This window comes from Camelus ferus, chromosome 7 (assembly GCF_009834535.1).
Source record: "Camelus ferus isolate YT-003-E chromosome 7, BCGSAC_Cfer_1.0, whole genome shotgun sequence".
Lineage (NCBI taxonomy): Eukaryota > Metazoa > Chordata > Mammalia > Artiodactyla > Camelidae > Camelus > Camelus ferus.
The window spans coordinates 71,549,251-71,568,308 of NC_045702.1; the positions used below are offsets into that span (position 1 = coordinate 71,549,251).

The window sequence follows — 19,058 nt, forward strand, 5'->3', positions numbered from 1 at the left end:
TATCTGTGGATAGTTCTCATGTGGGCTGGGCCAGATCAACATGTAAATTTCATTGGCCTTCTGAAAGTGTTGGCAGAGCTAATGTTTACATGAACTGTTTGCAGAGCTGACTGAACTCTCTAAGGAGAGGGGGAGAAAGTCATTTTTATGTCCTTATCTATATACACATACATATATGTGCGCACACACAGATGTGTATGCGTGTGCACATATGTGCTCCTTGTACATGCCTTTGTTCATCTGCTTCAAAATTTTCTATGTAAAGGGAAGTTTTCGTCATGACTGAGAAGTTAAGGTTCAGCTGCTTTAGGCACCCACCCGAATAATCTGTCTGCATTTGGAGCATCTGACTGCTGTCAGCTGACATTCAGTGTTGTCCTCACTTACTTCCATCCAGACTCTTTTTTTAGGAGTAAAGATGCCTCTTTTTTGAGGCAACGTATATCTTTTTTATCTTCCTTAGATTGTGCCCTTTCTGTCACTTAGCAGCCCTGTTGAAAAGAAGTACTAAACATTTCTCCATGTTGGCTTTCCCAAATTAGAATTCTGTAAGTGACTTTGCCTAGTATTTAATGGAAGAAACCATAGTCCGTGGTTATGTTTAGAAAATTGGATTAAAGGAATATTGGTGTCTTGGAACATACATCACCTTTATATTTAGTCACTCTCCAACAGGACTATTTAGTTCGCATTATTTCCCAAGTATTGCCCTAAACGATCAGCTTTACCCATAAAGTATCTATTATTATATCCCAGAATTAGTATTTTAAGGCACACGATTTAGTAAACATTGCTTCAGGATATCTTAATTCTCAAATACAAGGATCTTCAAGGTTTCCAAATTTATTAACACAGGTAGTATATAGGCTGTTGGTGGCTTCAAAGCCAATTTTCAGAACTTCTGGCTTTGGGAGGATCTTTCATTATTCAAAATTGGTTTTGGTTTTAAGATTATAGTATAGCTTAACAAAATCTCCATTATAGTATAGCTTAACATAATCACAGTTGATTTATCTCTCATACCACCTGCCTCAGACTTGTTAGCTGGTGGGGCTGTGCTCCACAGGGACACCCCGGGTGTCAGGCTGATGGGAGCCCACCGTCTCATCTGCATGTTGTCAGGTGTAGCAGCGGGTGATAACCTGAAAGCTCTTCAATGCTTCTGAGGAAGTATTGCCTGGGACTTCCATCCATGGACAATCAGGGAGGGTTTATTGCATAACTCCTCCTAATTATAGAGGCCTGAGAGATGCAGGGGAGTGGACAAAATATTTGGGGCCCCCACTGTCTGCCACAGCTAACAACACTCTTTAATTTCTTTTTGTGAGCAAAATTTCCATGGCATTAACAGATTGATGTCTCCTGAATGTCTTGATTGATTAAATATTATAAGATGGTGAATAGAGTTTGCCACAGAATAAGGATATACTGAATATAAAGGAAGATAAAGTTACTAATAAGAATTCTCATGTTAGAGACAAAATTCAGAAAGTCACATCAGGGAATTAAATAAATGTTTAGCATTCATTTAAAAATGGTAGCTATGTAGTCCAGCAATGTGTCACATGGTTCAAAAAGTTATTAAAATAGTGCAGTTACTGCCATGATCAGATGATTTAAGGTTAGCATGTCATGGAAAGCCACAGAATAGGGAAAACAACTATTTCAAATATTGAGCATATTTTATGTACCTCTTTCTGGCCTGACACTTTATATTCATGCACAGATTAAGTGTATTATGGTGATTTTTCTTAAAAGACCAGGAGATAACTTATGAGAAGCAAGCAAAATAGCAAAAGCTAACTACTTTTGGAAAATGCAGTTTGTATTCATAAGTACTTAAGAAAGAAGAATTCGTGGTCATAAAACTTTGAGAAACACTGAGCCGTAATTTTTTTCTTCTTGGAGATTCATTGCACATTAAGATCTCTGAAAAGCCTTGCCAGAAGTCTGTTCAATGTCGTTAAATGCAAGTTTTCCAAACTTTTTATCATGTAGCCAAAAAGAATGAAGAAAAACAACCTATCACTTGCTGCTCAGCGTGGTGTACACCTGAAAGAAACAGTTGTCGTTGGGCGTCTGTTTTCCTCTATATCTTGCTTGGTTTGCCAAGAAGGAAGACCTGGCTGCTCCTTACATGGGCCACTTCTTGGGCTTATGTTTGCAGTGGTGAACCTGGAGGAATGATGTAGTGTCTGAGTCCTGCCCACAAACAGGAAAAGGCCTAGCTCACTGCTTGTTCTCAAAGTGGTGAATTCCTGAAACCTTGTCTACCTGAGTTGCAGTACAGACCTACTAAATTAACAGCATCCTTTTGGCCTTGCTGCGTCTTCCCCTGTGAGACTTGAGGTCCATGGAGGCCAACAGCTATTCGGCTAATACACATGCATTTTACCGTGCTGTAACACAGTCTGTTGTCTCTGTCTCAGGAGTATCATACATGTCTCGTCTGCCAACATCCAGGAACAGTTTAGGCTAACTTATTAGCTTGTACATATGGTAAATAATTCAAATGCAGGTTATAACACTACAGTGTGGTAATAAAAGACTTTCAGCTTTTTCCACAAGGAAATTAATTTGAGTACTTTTTACAAGGCTCTTAATTCCACTTGATCATGATGTATCATTCTTTTAGTTTCTTGTGGAATTTGGTTTGCTAATATTTTGTTGAGGATTTTTGCATCTGTGTTCATCAGGGATATTGGCCTGTGATTTTCTTTTCTTGTGGCTTCCTTGTTTAGTGGTAATCCTGGCCTCATAAAATGAGTTTGGGGGTGTTCCCCTTTTCTGCTTTTTGAAAGAATTTGAGAAGGATCGGCATATCCATTCTTTGAATGTTGAAGTGTGAATATAAGTCATTTGAGAGTTTTCTTCTTTCTTGAGGTGGGAATTTATCACTGTGCACTCTCTTAAAAGTGCTTTGGATGCATCCAATAAGTTTTGGTGTTTTGTATTTACATTCTCATTTGTCTCAAGATATTTCTTTGATTTCTCTTTTGATTTCCTTTCTGACCCATTGGTTGTTCAGTAGCATGTTCTTGAATCTGCACATATTTGTGAATTTTCCAGTTTTCTTCTTGAAACTGATTTCTAGTTTCATACCATTGTGGTCAGAAAAGATACTTGACATGATTTTAGTCTTTGTAAACTGATTAAATCTGTTTTGTTGTTTAACATATGATCTCTCCTGGGGATCCATGTGCTACATTTGAGAAGAATGTGTATTCTGTTCCTTTTAAATGACGTGTTCTGTGTGTGTGTGTGTGTGTACATATATACATACATACATACATACATATCTCTTTTTAAAGTCCATCTGGCCTAACTTAAGGCCAAAGTTTTATTACTAATTTTCAGTCTGGATGATCTATTTATTGATGTCACTGGGGTATTAAAGTCTCCTACAGGTATTGTATATCTGACTATTTCTCCCTTTAGGTCTGTTAATATTTGCTTTCTATATTGAGGTGCTCCTGTGTTGGGTGCATAAATATTTACAAATGTTACATCTTTTTATTAGATTGGCCACTTTATCATTATGCAATGCTCTCATTTGTCTCTTATTACAGCCTTTTTTAAAGTATATTTTGTCTGATACAAGTATAGCTACCCCAGCTTTCTTTAGGTTTTAATTTGCATGAAATATATTTTTGTATCCTTTAACTTTCAATCTGTATACCTTCTTACATCTGAAGTGAAGTCTTTTGTTGGCAGCAGGTAGATGCATCTTAAAGAAAATCAATTCTGCCAGTCTCTGTCTTTTGATTGGAGAATCTAGTCGATTTATATTTAAAATAATTGTTGATAGATATGTACTTAATACCATATTGTAAGTTGTCATTCAGCAAGTTTTGTAGTTCCTCTCTTTGCTTCTGTTCTCATTCTCTTACTTGGGGGAAGGGTATAGCTCAGTGGTAGAGCGCATACTTAGCATGCATGAGGTCCTGGGTTCAATCCCCAGTACCTCCATTAAATAAAAAATAAATAATTCAATAAAAGAAAACGTGAATAATGAATGAATGAATAAATAAATAAATAAACCTAATTCTGATTCTCTTCCTTTTAGGTTTCATAGCATTTTTTTTGTGATATGCTTAGATACCCTTATATCTTTTGTGCATCTATTACAGGTTTCTTTTGTGTGTGGTTCCTATGATCTTTTCATAAAAGAATAGTATCACATACATATAAAAGCTAATGAGTAACACAAACAACAACATCTATTTTATGTCAATAACTGCCAAGTTTGAGCACATTCTAAAGCTCTACATTTTTAATCTCCCCCTCAGGTTTTATGTTTTTGATGTCAAATTTACATGGTTCTATTTTGTATATCTCTTAAGTAATTATTGTAGTTACGTTTATTTTTACTACCTTTGACATTTAACCTTCATACTAGCTTTACTAAATATTTAGCTTTACCAGTCAAGTTTATATTCTCATATGTTTCTTGTTACTAATTAGAACACTTTTTTCATCTTAATAAGTCCTTTTAACTTGTATGGCCAGTTTATCGGTATTTTATTACTTTAGCTTCAGGTCTTCTAGAAACTTTTCCCTCTCTTTCAATTCTGAATTCAGACTTTGCAAGATAGAGTATTGTTGTGTAGACTTTTTTTTCTTTGTTTTCCATTTAGCACTTTGAATATATAATGCCTCTGTCTTCAAGCCTGGGAAGTTTCTGCTGATGGTCTTATGGGAGTTCGGTTTTATGTAACAATTTTTTTTCTCTCTTGCTGCTTTTAAAATTCTCTCCTTGTCTTTTGATATTTTAATTATAGTGTATCTTGGAGTAGGTCTCTTTGGGATCATTTTATTTGGAAGTTTCTGTGCTTCTGGGTCTGGATGTCTGTTTCCCTTCTCGAGTTAGGGAAGTTTTCAGACACTGTTCCTTCAGATAATTTCTCTGCCCCTTTCTCTCTCTCTTCTACTTCAGGGACCACTGTAATGCAAATGTTAGTCCACTTGATGTTGTCCATAAGTCCCTTAAACTATCTTCAATTTTTTCGTTCTTTTTTTCTTTTTGGTATTCTAATTGGGTGAGACCCACTGCTCTGTCTTTGACTTCATTGATCCTTTCTTCTGCTTCATCTGCTCTGATGTTGAACGCCTCTAGTGTATTTTTCAGTTCAGTTGTTGTATTCTTCAGCACTGTGACTTTAATACTTTCATACATTTTCTATCTGTGTTCAAGTTCTCAGTGTGTTCATTAACTTTTCTGAGTTTGGTGATCATCCTTATGACCATACTTTGAACTCTTTATCAGGTAAATTACTTATCTTCTCTTCACTAATTTTTTTCTGATACTTAGTCGTGTTCTTTGGTTTGTACTCTTTTATTTCTTGATTTTTCCTAGCTCTCTGTGTTGGTTTATATGCAGCAGATGAAAGAGCCACCTTTCCCGCTCTGAAAGGGCTGGTGCAGTATAGGAGACGAAGCGTATCGCTCATCTGTGCCTCAGCTCTTGGTTTTCTCTCACACTTCTGTGACTGTCCAAGCAGCCTACTTTATTTTTAATAGCTCAAAGTAGTTGTGAGTTTGCAAGGACCTGTCAGTGTACCAAATAAGAGGAGTTCATTGAGCACCTAGATTCAGGCTGATTGGAAGCCAGACCTCAGGCTACAGCTTTGAAAGTATACAAATGTATACTGTGCTGGGACCACACTTGTAATCTCTTTTGGTCACCAAACCAGGTGCTCTGGAGGTGCCCCACTTGGAAAGATCAGGGCTCTGGACAAGTTAAAAAGTGCTTTACTGAAGAGACAAGTGAGCTGTAGCCAGGCAGAGGGAGGAAAATGAACTGACATTCACCAACCTGAGAGTATCTGTGTAGGCCTCTAGATGTGCACCAATCCTGGTGTCTGCCACTCAGGCCAAAACTCCAGCAAAAGAAAATAGGCCTCTTTCATATAAAGATTGGGGGTGTTTCAGTCTTTTGTCCATGCAGTGTCCTGGGGGTGGTAGTCTACTAAGAGCTGTCAGTCTTAAGTTTCAGTCCCAGCAGACTCAGGAACACAAGCCCCATGACCTCTAGAGCCAGGCAATCAAGGGGTATGTATCCCCTGAGAAGCAGCCTCCAAAATCAGGGCACCTGATACAAAATCTGAATCACCAAATTCATGGAAAAACTGCCCTCGGAGAGATACTTGTTCTCTGTTGCACTGCAGAGGGAGAGTGTGAACTTGGCATCTGCTGGCTGGAGTGAGGCAGAGGGGAAGCACAAGCATGGTGTCCATGGGCGGTCGGGGTGGGAGGTAGACGTGGCACCACCTGCCGGAACAAGGCAGAGGAAGAGTCTGAAGATGGTGCCCACCAGTGTTTGTCCCCAGAAAGTATCCCAGCACGCCCCTAGATGAATGCTAAACTAGATGCCTGCCCCTCGGTCTTATATTTTAAGATTGAAAATGAGCCTCTTTCATACACAGTCTGGGTGCCTCTTGTTCTGCTGCTTCTGCACCCATCCCTGGGGCAGGTGAGTCTGAGCATTTGAGCCCTTTCAGAGTCCTTTCTCAGTTTGCTGCACTTGGGGGCGTCCTGGATGCAAGACCCCCACTGGCTTTCACAGCTAGATATTTTGGGGGCTCTTCTCTCATGTGCAAATCTTAAAAAAGTTTGGGTGCCCATTGTAGGGTTCAAACCCTTCACTCCTTAGGGAGTAAATCTGTGATTCAAGTTTCCTCCTGATGTTGGTTGCCATGCTGGGGGTGGGGCTTATGGCACGATTGTGGCTCACCCTCTCCTACCCACTCTGAAGTGAGGTTTTCCTCATTTGTTCACTTAGTTTTTAGTTTTCTTCAGAGAAAATTGTTCCATATGTAGCTGTAGACTTGGTGTGTCTGTGGGACAAGGAGAAGGTGAGTTCAAAATCTTCCTATGTTGTCGTCTTGAACTGGAAACAGAGCTAGATATTCATTAATAACACAGCAAATACACATAATCCAGAAAATAACCCATGTCAGAAAGAACTTATTTGTAGGGAAATTTCTGAATCCTAGTGATTCAACTCTCCGTTCAGTTGGTTCCTCCCGTTACACCTACTTAAACATCTACTAATCATGCTACATGTATGCTGGTGGCAGGACTGGGGTGGGAAGGGACTGGGGGGTGGGCAAAAAGAAGTTGCTGACTAAATAGTCAATATAGATAGTTTTCACAATTTACAGGATCTTTAATATTAAATGATTATTCGGATTATCTGTTTGGAAATATACAACACTAACATATGTTAATATTTCAAAGAGGTTCCAGAGAAAGAAAATTTTTAGACTCCCGCTCACTGGTCTATCACAAAAGCTGAAGATGATGAAGACTTTATGACAGTATATGTTTCCATTTTAAGCTGGTTCCTCAGAACTTTCTACTCAGTAAATTCTTTTCTTTAATGCATAGGAGGTGGAGTTTATAAAACTAGCCACCAGTAGTTACCTACCCTTCTCTTTCCTGTGGGTCCATGTTTCCTCAGCTGTGCTGACTCAGGGTGGCATTAGAGCAGAACAGCAGCTGTCAACTTGGCTCTTTGGGCCTACATAGTTCCCAGCTCAGTTCTCACTTCCGCACTGGCCTTATTTAATCTTACACAAGTGCAGAGACACTCATTCTCCTCTGGAAATCAGCCCTCATCTTTATTTTCTCCTCTCTTCCACCAGCTCCTTATTCCAGTCTAGACATTCTGCAAGCAAGCAATCTAGCCCCTTATTTTTTATTCTGCCCAGAGTAAAGCTCTACAGCTGGTTAATATATTTCTTATAATTTATGTAATATATAGAACTGTTGGATCCTGAAGAGTCCCTTTATCCAAGCGGATAATTTCCATCTCAGATAAATTCTGGGGAATATCTCCAGCGTTAATATCTTTTACCCGCCCCAGACTATCTCCCACTTTACATGCAGTAAATATTTGTCATGAATATTGTCAAGCAGCTCAAGTAACACAGTCCAGAAAATTCAGAGTATCAAGTTAGTACCACTTCATCCTCTGCCCTGCCATATAGATTAGCTCTATTACCATGTGAAAGCAGCATTTACAAGCTCAACAGCCAAATGACAATTAGTTGGAATAGTTATGGCAAATTTCCAAATCTGGGAGCTTTCATCTCAGGATGCTTATGTAGCTTTGCTCTCGTAAGTCATACTGTTGATAAATCAAACTAATGTCAGCAACAGATCAAATAAAACTGTTCCACGGGTACTGGAAATTCTGTGTGACTTAAATCTGGGCTTTTCCCATTTTCTTGAGTAAGTAAATCACTTGGAGAATCCCATAAAACTGCAGATTCTGGTTTAGTAGTTCTGGGATAGAACCTGAGCTTCTGCATTTTTAACAGGTTTGCAGGTGATGTTGAGGCTCGCTGACTTGGATTTCAGACAATTAAAATTTGAAACATTTTGGTTTGTCCTAGGTATGTCTCAGTTCCCCTTCATGAGTGTGCAGAATGGAACATTTCTGGAGTGTGTACACATAAGCTTACTGGCATCTGAGAACAGCCAGGGAAAGGAAATAGGAGTTAATATGTCAGTAACTGATGCATGGACACAAACATCTAATATACAGTTAGAGTAATCGTATCAAATAACACTGACATAAGACACGTTCAGAAATTTTAAATGAAAAGTAAAATCATTTTTCTAATAAAGGAAGTTTTAATTTTCACAACAGTTTAAAAATGCAGCTACTTCTGAGCCATAAAAGGAAAAAGCCTGTATGTGTTTGATACAAATACTAAACAGTAGCTCATTTGTAGTTCATTAGCTGAGTTTACTGCAAATAACGCAGAAAAAGCTATCATAGGTAATTCTGGTGGTATAGGCAGCAAAATGTAATGGACAATGAAAATTTGAGTAAAGTGGTTATTAAAGTGGTGGAAGGGCCGGAAGAGGCAGGCAAAGAGAGAGCAGCCACAGTGTAGCTAATATATTGAACTTCATCCAGAAAGCGTGAGCTGACAGTTGGAGCACCCCTGAAACAAACTCCAGCTAGAAAGGTTATTTTGTAGCTCAGACATTGATAATGGCCTACAGTTGACAGATTAATGGCACGTATAAAAATCGAAACACAAATAGCACTTTCACAAGAGCAAATTTTCGGGGATTACCAGTTTGCCTATAGCTACATTTTTCCTGGAATGTTACTCCCTTTACCTCTTTTTGTCTTTTTTTTTTTTTTTTTTTTGAGAACTAAAAGCTGTATAGACGGTTCTCTTCTTCATGCACTTGTCAGCAGCAATAAGCCTTAGCCCATTTTAAGATTGTGTAGACCCTCTGCTTATATTATCCCATTTGTGGATGCTATAGATGTCCAAACTCAAGTTTTGAACAACTATTTTTTTTCTGGTGTTTAAACAGTTTGGAATGAAAATGTCCCTCTTTACAAAATAGTGCCTTTTTTTTTTCCTACGGAATACAGTATACAAATTCATCCATGTGTACAATTACACTCTTCTAGGGCAAACAGTAAACCACACATTGAATATATTCCCGAAAGTGCCCCATTCCTCCCTCAGCAGACACACATGCACACGGACATTCACATACATTGAAAATCATTTTAATATAGAAAATCTCTCTCATTTTTTAAAGAAAGCATGATATTTTCTGCTGGGTATTTTTTAATGTATTTCACTTATCTCTGTCTATGGATTATCTTTCTTCTTGTACATAATTTATAGAATTTAGAGAAAATATGCTGAGGAATGATAAAGATTAGACTATACATGTATTTAGCTAAACAGTACTAAAGACTCTTAAGTCAAAATCTGTTTCCTTATACCTAAATACTAGGAGATGCATTTCTGTATGAAGACTTAAAAACTTGACTCTCATTGGTTATACAGTTCTACCATGAGGTGGATATGTAATTTCTCATCTAATTCTTTTGAACAGTTTCTACTTTACAACATTCAGGCCTACTTAGTTTAAGAATGAAAGAAACTTCTTTTATATTTCTCTTAGAAAAACTTGTCCACAAATATCCTAGTGCAAAGAAAATAAATTCTGAAGTATCAGAAGAGGATGTCTAGGACCTTACCTCACATGTCCATGTCATTGGGGGAGAGAAAAAGTATTCCCCTATTAAATAAAAGGAAAGTACATCAGTATGTTTCGAGTATGTTCAGGTTTTCTAAAGATCCTTCCAAACTGGTAGTACTTTCGTTTGGGCTTTTGTTTGTTTACCCAGCAGCTAACATGAAGAGACTAAATTATTCTTGACTTGAATATCCAGATAAACCAGTTACTAATACTTTGCCCTGTAAACATCTGTGTGTAAAACATGACAGAATGTGATCTGTCTTCCTTTTCTATGGGAGCCTTTCCAGGAGGACTAGTGCTGTATGTAATAAGTGAACCCCTGCTAAAGAAAGCAGGATACCCAACACTAAGTTTTCTAATCAAAAGGAACGATCTTTCACAATTTAGAACTTAAGTCTGGCTGCTGTAAAGGATGAAACCAAGTATCTTTTTTACTTTTTCTCCCAACTTGCTTTAAAAATTAGCTTAGGAAAAGGGAGTCAAGATTGCATTTAGAAAGTTTCAAAAGGAAATGTTTCAGAGGGGAAATATAGATTCATAAAGAACTAAAAATTTAGATAGACTACTTCAGACAGAAAATTAGAGTAAATGTTTTGTGACACAACAGGAACTAGGCAAAATACAGGAGGAATTTAAGGAAAAACATCTTTTAATGATTGAAACCAATCTTTCTGAGGTGACTATGAAAGAAGAAATATTACAACAAATAGCTATTAATGCACATTCTATTCTTTGTCACCTTCCACATAATGATTTCTTTATTATCATTTACATCTCTTAACACTAGCACAGCATGCTGAAGTTGCCAAGCATAAGTTGTATGCAACTGAGTAGAAAGATCAGAATCTGGGCAGATTTCCAGAAGAGCTGACGAACGTGGAAAATGACACAGTCCTCAAACATGTCCATTTGCACAATCACTGACAAAAATATAAGCCCATATTGTTATACAGAGCATGGTTACAATGCCTGCTGTTACTGCACAAAGGAGTCCGTAGAGAAAGAAATTTATAGTATAATAGATGGTTCATAGGCCAGTCATTGAGTTTCCATTCTTAAATGTCTTTCAAAATAGGTGATGCTCAGGAAATGCAGAGTAGTGAGAGTCCTGGGGTCTGTGTATGCAGGGACACTGATGAGGGTAGTGATACTTCCCCTTGATGATGAAGACAAGAGTTCATGGTCCAGAATATGTTTACCACATCCACTCCTCTGCCCAGTTTGCCACCGGGGAACCAATTAGTGAATCAGCACCAATTAGAAATAATTGGATTATGCTCATGTGAGGTTGGTAGAAACTGAAATCAATTCAATTGTGTGTCCATGTTGAATTTTAAAAGGTGCTTTTTTTGTTGTTGTTCAAAGTATAGATTTTAATGACACTTTAATAATCCTTTAAAAATGTGCTGCTGCTCAGTGCCAAAAAAAAAAAAAAAAAAGATGCCAGTTCTTCACCTATAAAATAAGATGTGTTTTGCAAAAAATAAAGCATATTAAATCTTCATTTTGTAGGTCGATAAGAAGAAAGTCCTGACGTAGCTGGTGCATAAGTGTACAGACTCATTTGCTTCCTGGAAAGTAGAACACAGGTAAATACTTATCAGAAAGCGGTGGAAGAAAAACAGGTAATACTCAGATTTGTACATCAACGATAACATTGTTTTCCCACTCAAGGATGCATGGAAGGCTGCTTCCCAACTCTCCAGAGCTGCTCATAGCCAGGTAAGGTGGGGCAGTGAATTAAATCTGCTCCGGATGAGCATTTGCACTCTGTGCTGTCTCTTATGACTACTTTTGAAAGGACGGTTGGCTTATTCTCTTTATGACCTATTGAATAAAACCACTAAGCTCCACAATTTTATGCTTTATTCCCTATTGTACATCCATGTTCTCATTTTTTCGGTTATCTATGAATCTGTTCATAGGTGTAATTATTGTAATACTCAAAACTGAGGCTTGTTTAAGGAAATCTATGTCTGTGATTCTAAATCTAGTATATCAAGAAATCTCCAGAGAAAAATGTTTTTCTCTGTTTATAAAGAAAAATACATAGTTTAAGCCAAATCAATTTACCTATTGACAAAGATACTCTAGACATGTATAGACCCAAAATAATTGGCATGCAGGCCTTATTAAGCACTATGAAACTGATCATGTAATTTTAATAGAGAATAATGTAGTAAAATATTTGTAACTACTGTACTTCATTCTGAAAAGCCTATTTTCCCACTAGAACAGTTTTTGTAATTTGGCTTTTCAGTGAATAATCTTTTCTATCTATCATATGAATGGTCGTATGAATTATTTTGTTTAATCATAACTTACTTGTTACTAGACTAATGACAGGTCATAAAGGAGACCCAATAGTTCCTTTATTATAATGTTAATACGTTAGATTAGCATGTTGAATACAGTCTGTCCAAACTGTATGTAGGCAGAATTGGGTCCATCTTCTTTGTAGTGAGTAAATGGTGGCAGAAACGATCAGAACCAAAGATTGAGTTGCCTTTCTAGGCCCAAGCTCTCAATCTCATATTATGTAAAAATACTGGCCCAAATATTCCACTTATTTTTTTAAAGCTTCAATTTGACTGATTAACACTTGGAATATAGGCAATTTTGCATGTTTAAAATTGTGTTCTGGAATGTTTGCAAAAGACAGAATGGATGTTGATGAATTCCTGGCTGTTGGAAAGTCATAAAATTGTATTAGGGATTAGCTGTGATAATTCATGTGAAATATTTAGCACAATTCTGTTGCATAATACAAGCTCTGTAATTACCAGTGGCTGTTCTAGAATTTCTACGTAAGACAGTTGATAGTCAATAATCTGACTGGAAGTAGAGTAGAAAGACGTTTTGGTGATTTTTCATAGCAATAATATGGCCTTGATTTAGATTGTATACATATATTTGAGGTTCCTGGTAAGGGAGGGCAGATGGAAAGTATGGGGGAAGTAAAAAATTTCCCCCACAGGCTATACCAGTGCCACATGTGAGTATTAAAGAAAGGCTTCAACTTAGGGCTGGTAGAGTCAGACATTCATTCCTCTTTATGCGCAAGGGGTCACGAGCACTAATATCTAAATCGCAGAGGCCTGAGCCACTTCCACAATTTTTCCAAAGCCCATATCTGTCCACATTTACCTGATTTTTCCTGTTAACTCTGATTTGGTTTTACTGTGTTGAACATTGTTTTTCTCTTACTTACTTGGACTGATACATTGTTTTAGCTTGTGAGTTGTAATCATTCATCAGGACTTCCACATTAAACATCTAGTGTGCACATCCTGATTTTGGACAGATTATGTATATTCAGCAATCCTGTTTTTATTTTTAAAGGTTACCTTAATTTTAAAATAGCATATCTTAAACTTATTTTGTCGCTATCATTTATTAAGTTTTTAGTTTTCATTAATTTCTAGCTTATTGAATTTCCCTTTTCATTTTTTTCTTCTAAATTTCAGTCTCCCCAAATATCTACTTTTTTTTAATTCTACAAAAAATTTCCTAGTCAGTAATATATTAAATTAACTATTTGTGACTTTATAATTAACTAGCCAAAAATATCAAGAAAAGTTAATACATATATATTTTTTTGATAGATAGGGAGGGAGAAAGAGAGGAGAGTGGGTGGATAGGGAGATAGGTTCCTAGATGGATGGATCAAAAGGTCTGTGGCTGGATGGATGGATATGTAGGTAAAGAGACAGTTAGGAGGGTGAGTGGGTGGACAGGTAGGCTAAAACATAGATATACAAAGGGAGGAAGAGAGAAAGAAAGAAAGGTCAGTGGATAGGGAGATACATTCCTAGATTGATGGATGAAAGGGTCTGTCACTGGACGAATGGGTAGGTAGGTAAAGAGATAAGATAGGGTGGTTGGGTGGATAGGGAGGTAGGTTTCTAGATGGATGGATCAAAAGGTCTGTGACTGGACGAATGGATATGTAGGTAAAAAGATAGGAGGGTGAGTACGTGGATAGGTAGGCTAAAAGACAGACAAACAGACAGACACACAGAGAGACCGATGATTGGGACAGAGAGAAAGACAGAAAGATAGATAGGTGGGTGAATAGGGAGGTAGGTTCCTGGATGGATGGATCAAAGGGTCTGTTGTTGGAGGAATGGACAGGTAGGTAAACAAATAGATAGGAAGGTGGGTGGGTGGATAGGTAGGATAAAAAGATAGATAGGGAGGGAGGAAGGAAAAAGAAAGAAAAAGAAAGGTGGGTGGGTGCATGGGGAGGTAGGTCCCTCAATGGATGGATCAAAAGGTGTGTGGCTGAACGAATGGATAGATAGGTAAAGAGATAGATATGGAGGGAGAAAGACAGGAAGAATGGTAGGTGGGTGGATAGGGAGGTAGGTTCCTAGATGGATGGATCAAAGGGTGTGTACCTGGACAAAAGGATATGTAGGTAAAGAAAAAGATAGATAGGAGGGTGAGTGGGTGGATAGGTAGGCTAAAAGATAGGGAGGTATGTTCCTAGATGGATGAATCAAAAGTTGTGTCAATACATATATATCTTTTGTGCAACATTTTAACTTATCAAAAATGACAACTTCGTCTTTTAGCCTATCCTTTCCAGAATAAAGGTAAACTTCAGTGACCTGCTTAATACCAATAGGCTTTATTACTCATTCAGTCTTCATTTATGCTCTAATTTACATTTAGCAGCTCAAAACTGCAAGGATACATTAAAAACCATAGTTGCCTGGACTTTTCCAGAAATATCAACAGCCTAATTTATAACCCCTTTTTGATAAAATTAAAACAAGTTTTTTTTTAAATTATAAACTTACTTAGTTTACTCCCTTTGATCTGCACGCACAGTATGAAATCATAAAAGCAACAAACATCACCACACCAACACATAGTAAGATCATTTCTACCAGGCCAAGGAGGTTTATTTTTCCAGTCACTTGATTTCTGAACATTTCTGCCTTCTCATCACCAATGGTGCCAGTCTGTAATCAAGTTAATAATTAGCATTAATTTGGTAGGTTAGTGCAGCAAAATACTCAAAACCCTCCATTGATGTATATAGGTGTTATTCATCTGTATCTATAAGAGAAGCCAGTGGAATTCCTTTTGCATGTCAAAAGAAGGCAACAAATGCCAAGGTAGAATATTTAGCGACTAAAACATAGTCCCCCTCCCTACAGACATGTTATGTAGCACTCTTCAATACACTGGTTTCGGTGATCTGTACGGTGGTCTCACTGAAATATTTCCCGAAGGATGTTTGTTACCTAGTGACAGAGGGAAATGGCAGGGGATCAACATATTCCATCCTCTAAAGGCTTATGCAGTGCATTTTCTAATTCTATGGCTAATCAGTTGCACGATTTACACTAAAAATATCTTGTCAGGCAATACCGTAAACTGTCTACACCTACTCTAACCTGGTCTTTATAAGCTTGGTTGATTTTTATTAGCACGGCAGTATCCACATTGAGTAATCTGGAGTTACACATTTGCATGGCTCTTTTCCTTACATGAGCACTATGACAAGAAAAAAGTGTTTAATACGTTACAAAATATGTCCTATCATATTAGATTATTTTTATATTTCTAAAATAAAATCACTGAAATCAAAGAAAGGTGATATTTCTGTGTGATTTGGCTCTCCCCAAATAATTAATCATATAATTGACAATATATAAACTCACCCATAGGGGCAAGGGAAACACATACAACTTCCAATACTAGACATATAGACTCAGTTTTCAAATATCAAAAGCTTTCTCTCTATATAAAGAAGGTTAATGTTTTTGGTGACTAATAGATAAAAATACTAACCTCATTAAGCCAAAGAATAGGCACGATATAGTTATGCTTCAGACCGTTTAATGCTCTGTAATATACATTGAAAATAATTATGAAAATATATACTAATAACACATGTATGACAAATGCTAGTAATTTACCATTGTAAATATATGTTCAGAAATCATTGGCTGTTACAACTTAAATGATTCATTACAGGGGAAAAAAAAAGTCACTGACTAAGTTTTAATAGAGATCTTTCTCAGACATCTTTCACTCAAATCTTTCTAATACAGCTTTCTAAATATTTAACTTTTTCTAAGCATGTATTTTCCTTTCAACAAATTATACTCAGGAAATTAAAATATGAATTGTAGAAACAATTGTTATGGAAATATTTGGGCAAAGAGCAAAATGAGAAGTGCCAAAAATACTCATTCCAAAGTATGTGCTGATACCATTTCAATACACACTAGTTACAATTCAAAAGTTATAAGCATTTAATAATTAATGACATTAAACCAAGTTGTTTTAAATTTTGTATTATTTCCACTTACTTTCATGAATATAGTCACATTCTTACAAGAAAATATTAAAAATCATAATGAACCTGTCCAAGAGACTCACTCAATTTTTTTTGATGGTTTGACCAACATGTTGACCTGCAGTCGTTTTGCAAATCGTAGAGTGAATCCAGTTATCTAGAAAGAGAACAAACTAATTATTGATTTGTTTTAAAAACATTATTTCATGTATCTGAAATTAAGTTTTACTGTTACGTAGAACCTAAGGTGAAACTACTACTCAAAACTTGTGCAATGTATTAAAAAGTAATTGGCATATTAAATACTACATATATAACTCCAAAATTACATTTTATGTGTATACAAATGTATAGACATGCACACAGTTTTTTTACAAGCCTAATTCAAGGATTAAGATAGTTTTGTGGTATTTAATTAAGTTTGTTTTGGGGAGTCAATAATAATACTGAAAACTAGTCATATAGATAATTTACATCCTGAACTATGCATGGTCAAATATATATTCAGTCAGAATCCGTGTTATCATCCATATAATTAGAATCCTACTTCTATCATTATTTCAGGTCAAATATGACTACTAAAATTCTGGCATTTCCTTTGACTGCTGAAAAGGAGAATATTCAAATAAATGAAAAGTTGAAACTTTCACTGTAGGAAATCTAATAGGTTTTTCTTGGCACTAAGTATAATAGATCTTGCATGAAATGCACATATACCCATAAAATCTTTTTTTAATCCCTCCTATCCAGTGTCCCTTTGTTTACACAGAAATTAGATGTAAAATAAGCATGAAATTTTAATTTATACCGAATTCTTTTAAGCCAGTTAGAATCATTCCCATCATTGCTATTTCTGACCTTTCAGAAATTCAGGAAGGCTTATAAAGTTGCATATGCTGAAAAACTAAAATTGAATTGCGTTGGCACTTCATAAGCAACAATAAAAGAAATCAATGTAAATTTCCTTCAAATAAAAGTAGGTAATTTATCAAAATTTTGATACAGTAAATATAATCAATAAATGTGACTGACAAAAAGAAAATTTAATTTTTCCTTCATTTTTAAAAAGCAATATTAAATCAGATCAATAATGTATTTGCTTACAGGTTCAACATCTAAATAGGTCCTGTGTTCTTCTTCATTTGAATTCAAGCCTTCAATAGGTATTGCAAGTTCAGGACTTCCATGTAGAAAATGAGGAAGTGAAATGTACACAGGTTTTCCTGAAAACAAGTTTTAAGGACAACTGAAATAAATCATTTACCTCATTTCACATACCTCGTAGAAAAGATTCCCTTGAAAATAAAGCTTTTTAGTTAAAAAAAAAATGCAGAGTTGGCTTTGAATACTAACTAAGGGATGAAAGTCAGGGTATATTCTGACATCTGGTCGTTACTGAACGAAAAAAAAATAGAAAATTCTGCATCGTCCAGTCCGTTAATGTCTGTTATATATGGGAATGAACAAAGTTTAGCTGCTGATCACAAAGTAACAAGTATATACCTTCATGATTCAGGCAGTAATATGTCTGTGGACTGAGAATTTATTTAAGAGGTTTTTCTTTCTTTATTCTTATACACTCTAGTATGAAGAAAGTGAGCAAAACAAGATACGTTCCAGATTTCATGTTTGAGTCAGTTCTTATTTCAGAGACATACTGAAAATATACTTTTATTTATCATTTTCTAAGGTAGAAAAAGTCACCACAATATCAGATGGGTAAGTTGAGATGTTCAAGTGTATTTTAGGAACTGTTTTCATTTTACCCTGTGTGTAAATGGGGCCCAGGGATTCTGCACAGCAAAGGAAACCATCAAAAAATGAAAAGGCTACCTATGGAATGGGAGAAAATATTTGCAAACCACGTATGCCATAAGTGCTTAATATCTAATATATACAAGGAATTCATACAACTCAAAAAAAAAAAAAAAAAAGAATAACCCAAACAAAAAGTGGGCAATGGACCTAAAGAGACATTTGCCAAAGCAGTTCAAAAATTAAAACAAAATTACCCTACTACCAGCCTTATTATCTGCCCCTTACTGCTTTTTCAGTTTAAATTTCTGATGGTAAGGAATCCAGGGTAAATTTACATTTTAAACAAGACTGTAAATTATGCCATGGATTGTGAAGTTAAGAACTTTTACTTACCTTCTTTACATTTGCTAATATCTAGCACACCATATAATGTACAATTTTTTGAGATAACGTTTTCTGTGCAGAAACAATGGTTGTCTGGGTTTTGAAGTGGAGATGCAAAAGCCATGGATGGAACAATAAATCTATACACAGGGATTCCTTTCAGATTAATTTCGGCTCCAAACACAGCATAGATTGACCTAAAGACAGGGAAGAGAAAGCTTCATTCTGGGAACCAGAACTTCACTCTGGAGAGTGGTGGTGGTGTTTTTTTCCTATTTTTAAATTTATATTATTGCCTTAACTTATGAAAATTGGATATAATCTTAGAATTCTTGCTTAATTCTTAGGAAAAGAAAGATCTTGTGAAATTTTAAAGCATACCAGAACTCAATACCTGAGTATGAGGTGTCCTGACCTTTGTTTTGAAAAGCTTCTGAGAATACTACCTGCTTTTGAACTACCCTGGAATATTTATACAGAAGACATTTCTCATAGTTTTCCTCTATAGATTCAATATTTATATGACTCCATCAAATCCTTCATTTATGTCCACTTTAAGTGAAATAAAAATAAA

At 36.2% G+C, this 19,058-nt stretch overlaps 1 protein-coding gene across 7 annotated transcripts in view; it reads right to left on the bottom strand.

Moving 5' to 3' along the window:
* Nucleotides 1-10,657: 10,657 nt before the first annotated feature.
* Nucleotides 10,658-19,058, bottom strand: part of LOC102523265 (platelet glycoprotein 4) — a 73,326-nt gene continuing 64,925 nt past the window's right edge. For all 7 annotated transcript variants that reach the window (XM_014562322.2, XM_014562324.2, XM_014562320.2 and 4 more), the window contains 6 exons: nt 18,494-18,681; nt 17,447-17,565; nt 16,426-16,499; nt 15,832-15,886; nt 14,832-14,996; nt 10,658-11,597 (listed from right to left, as the gene is read on the bottom strand). In XM_014562322.2, coding sequence (XP_014417808.1) covers nt 14,832-14,996; nt 15,832-15,886; nt 16,426-16,499; nt 17,447-17,565; nt 18,494-18,681 — 601 coding nt within the window. In that variant the 3' untranslated portion in view covers nt 10,658-11,597. The remainder of the gene's footprint in view (nt 11,598-14,831; nt 14,997-15,831; nt 15,887-16,425; nt 16,500-17,446; nt 17,566-18,493; nt 18,682-19,058) is intronic.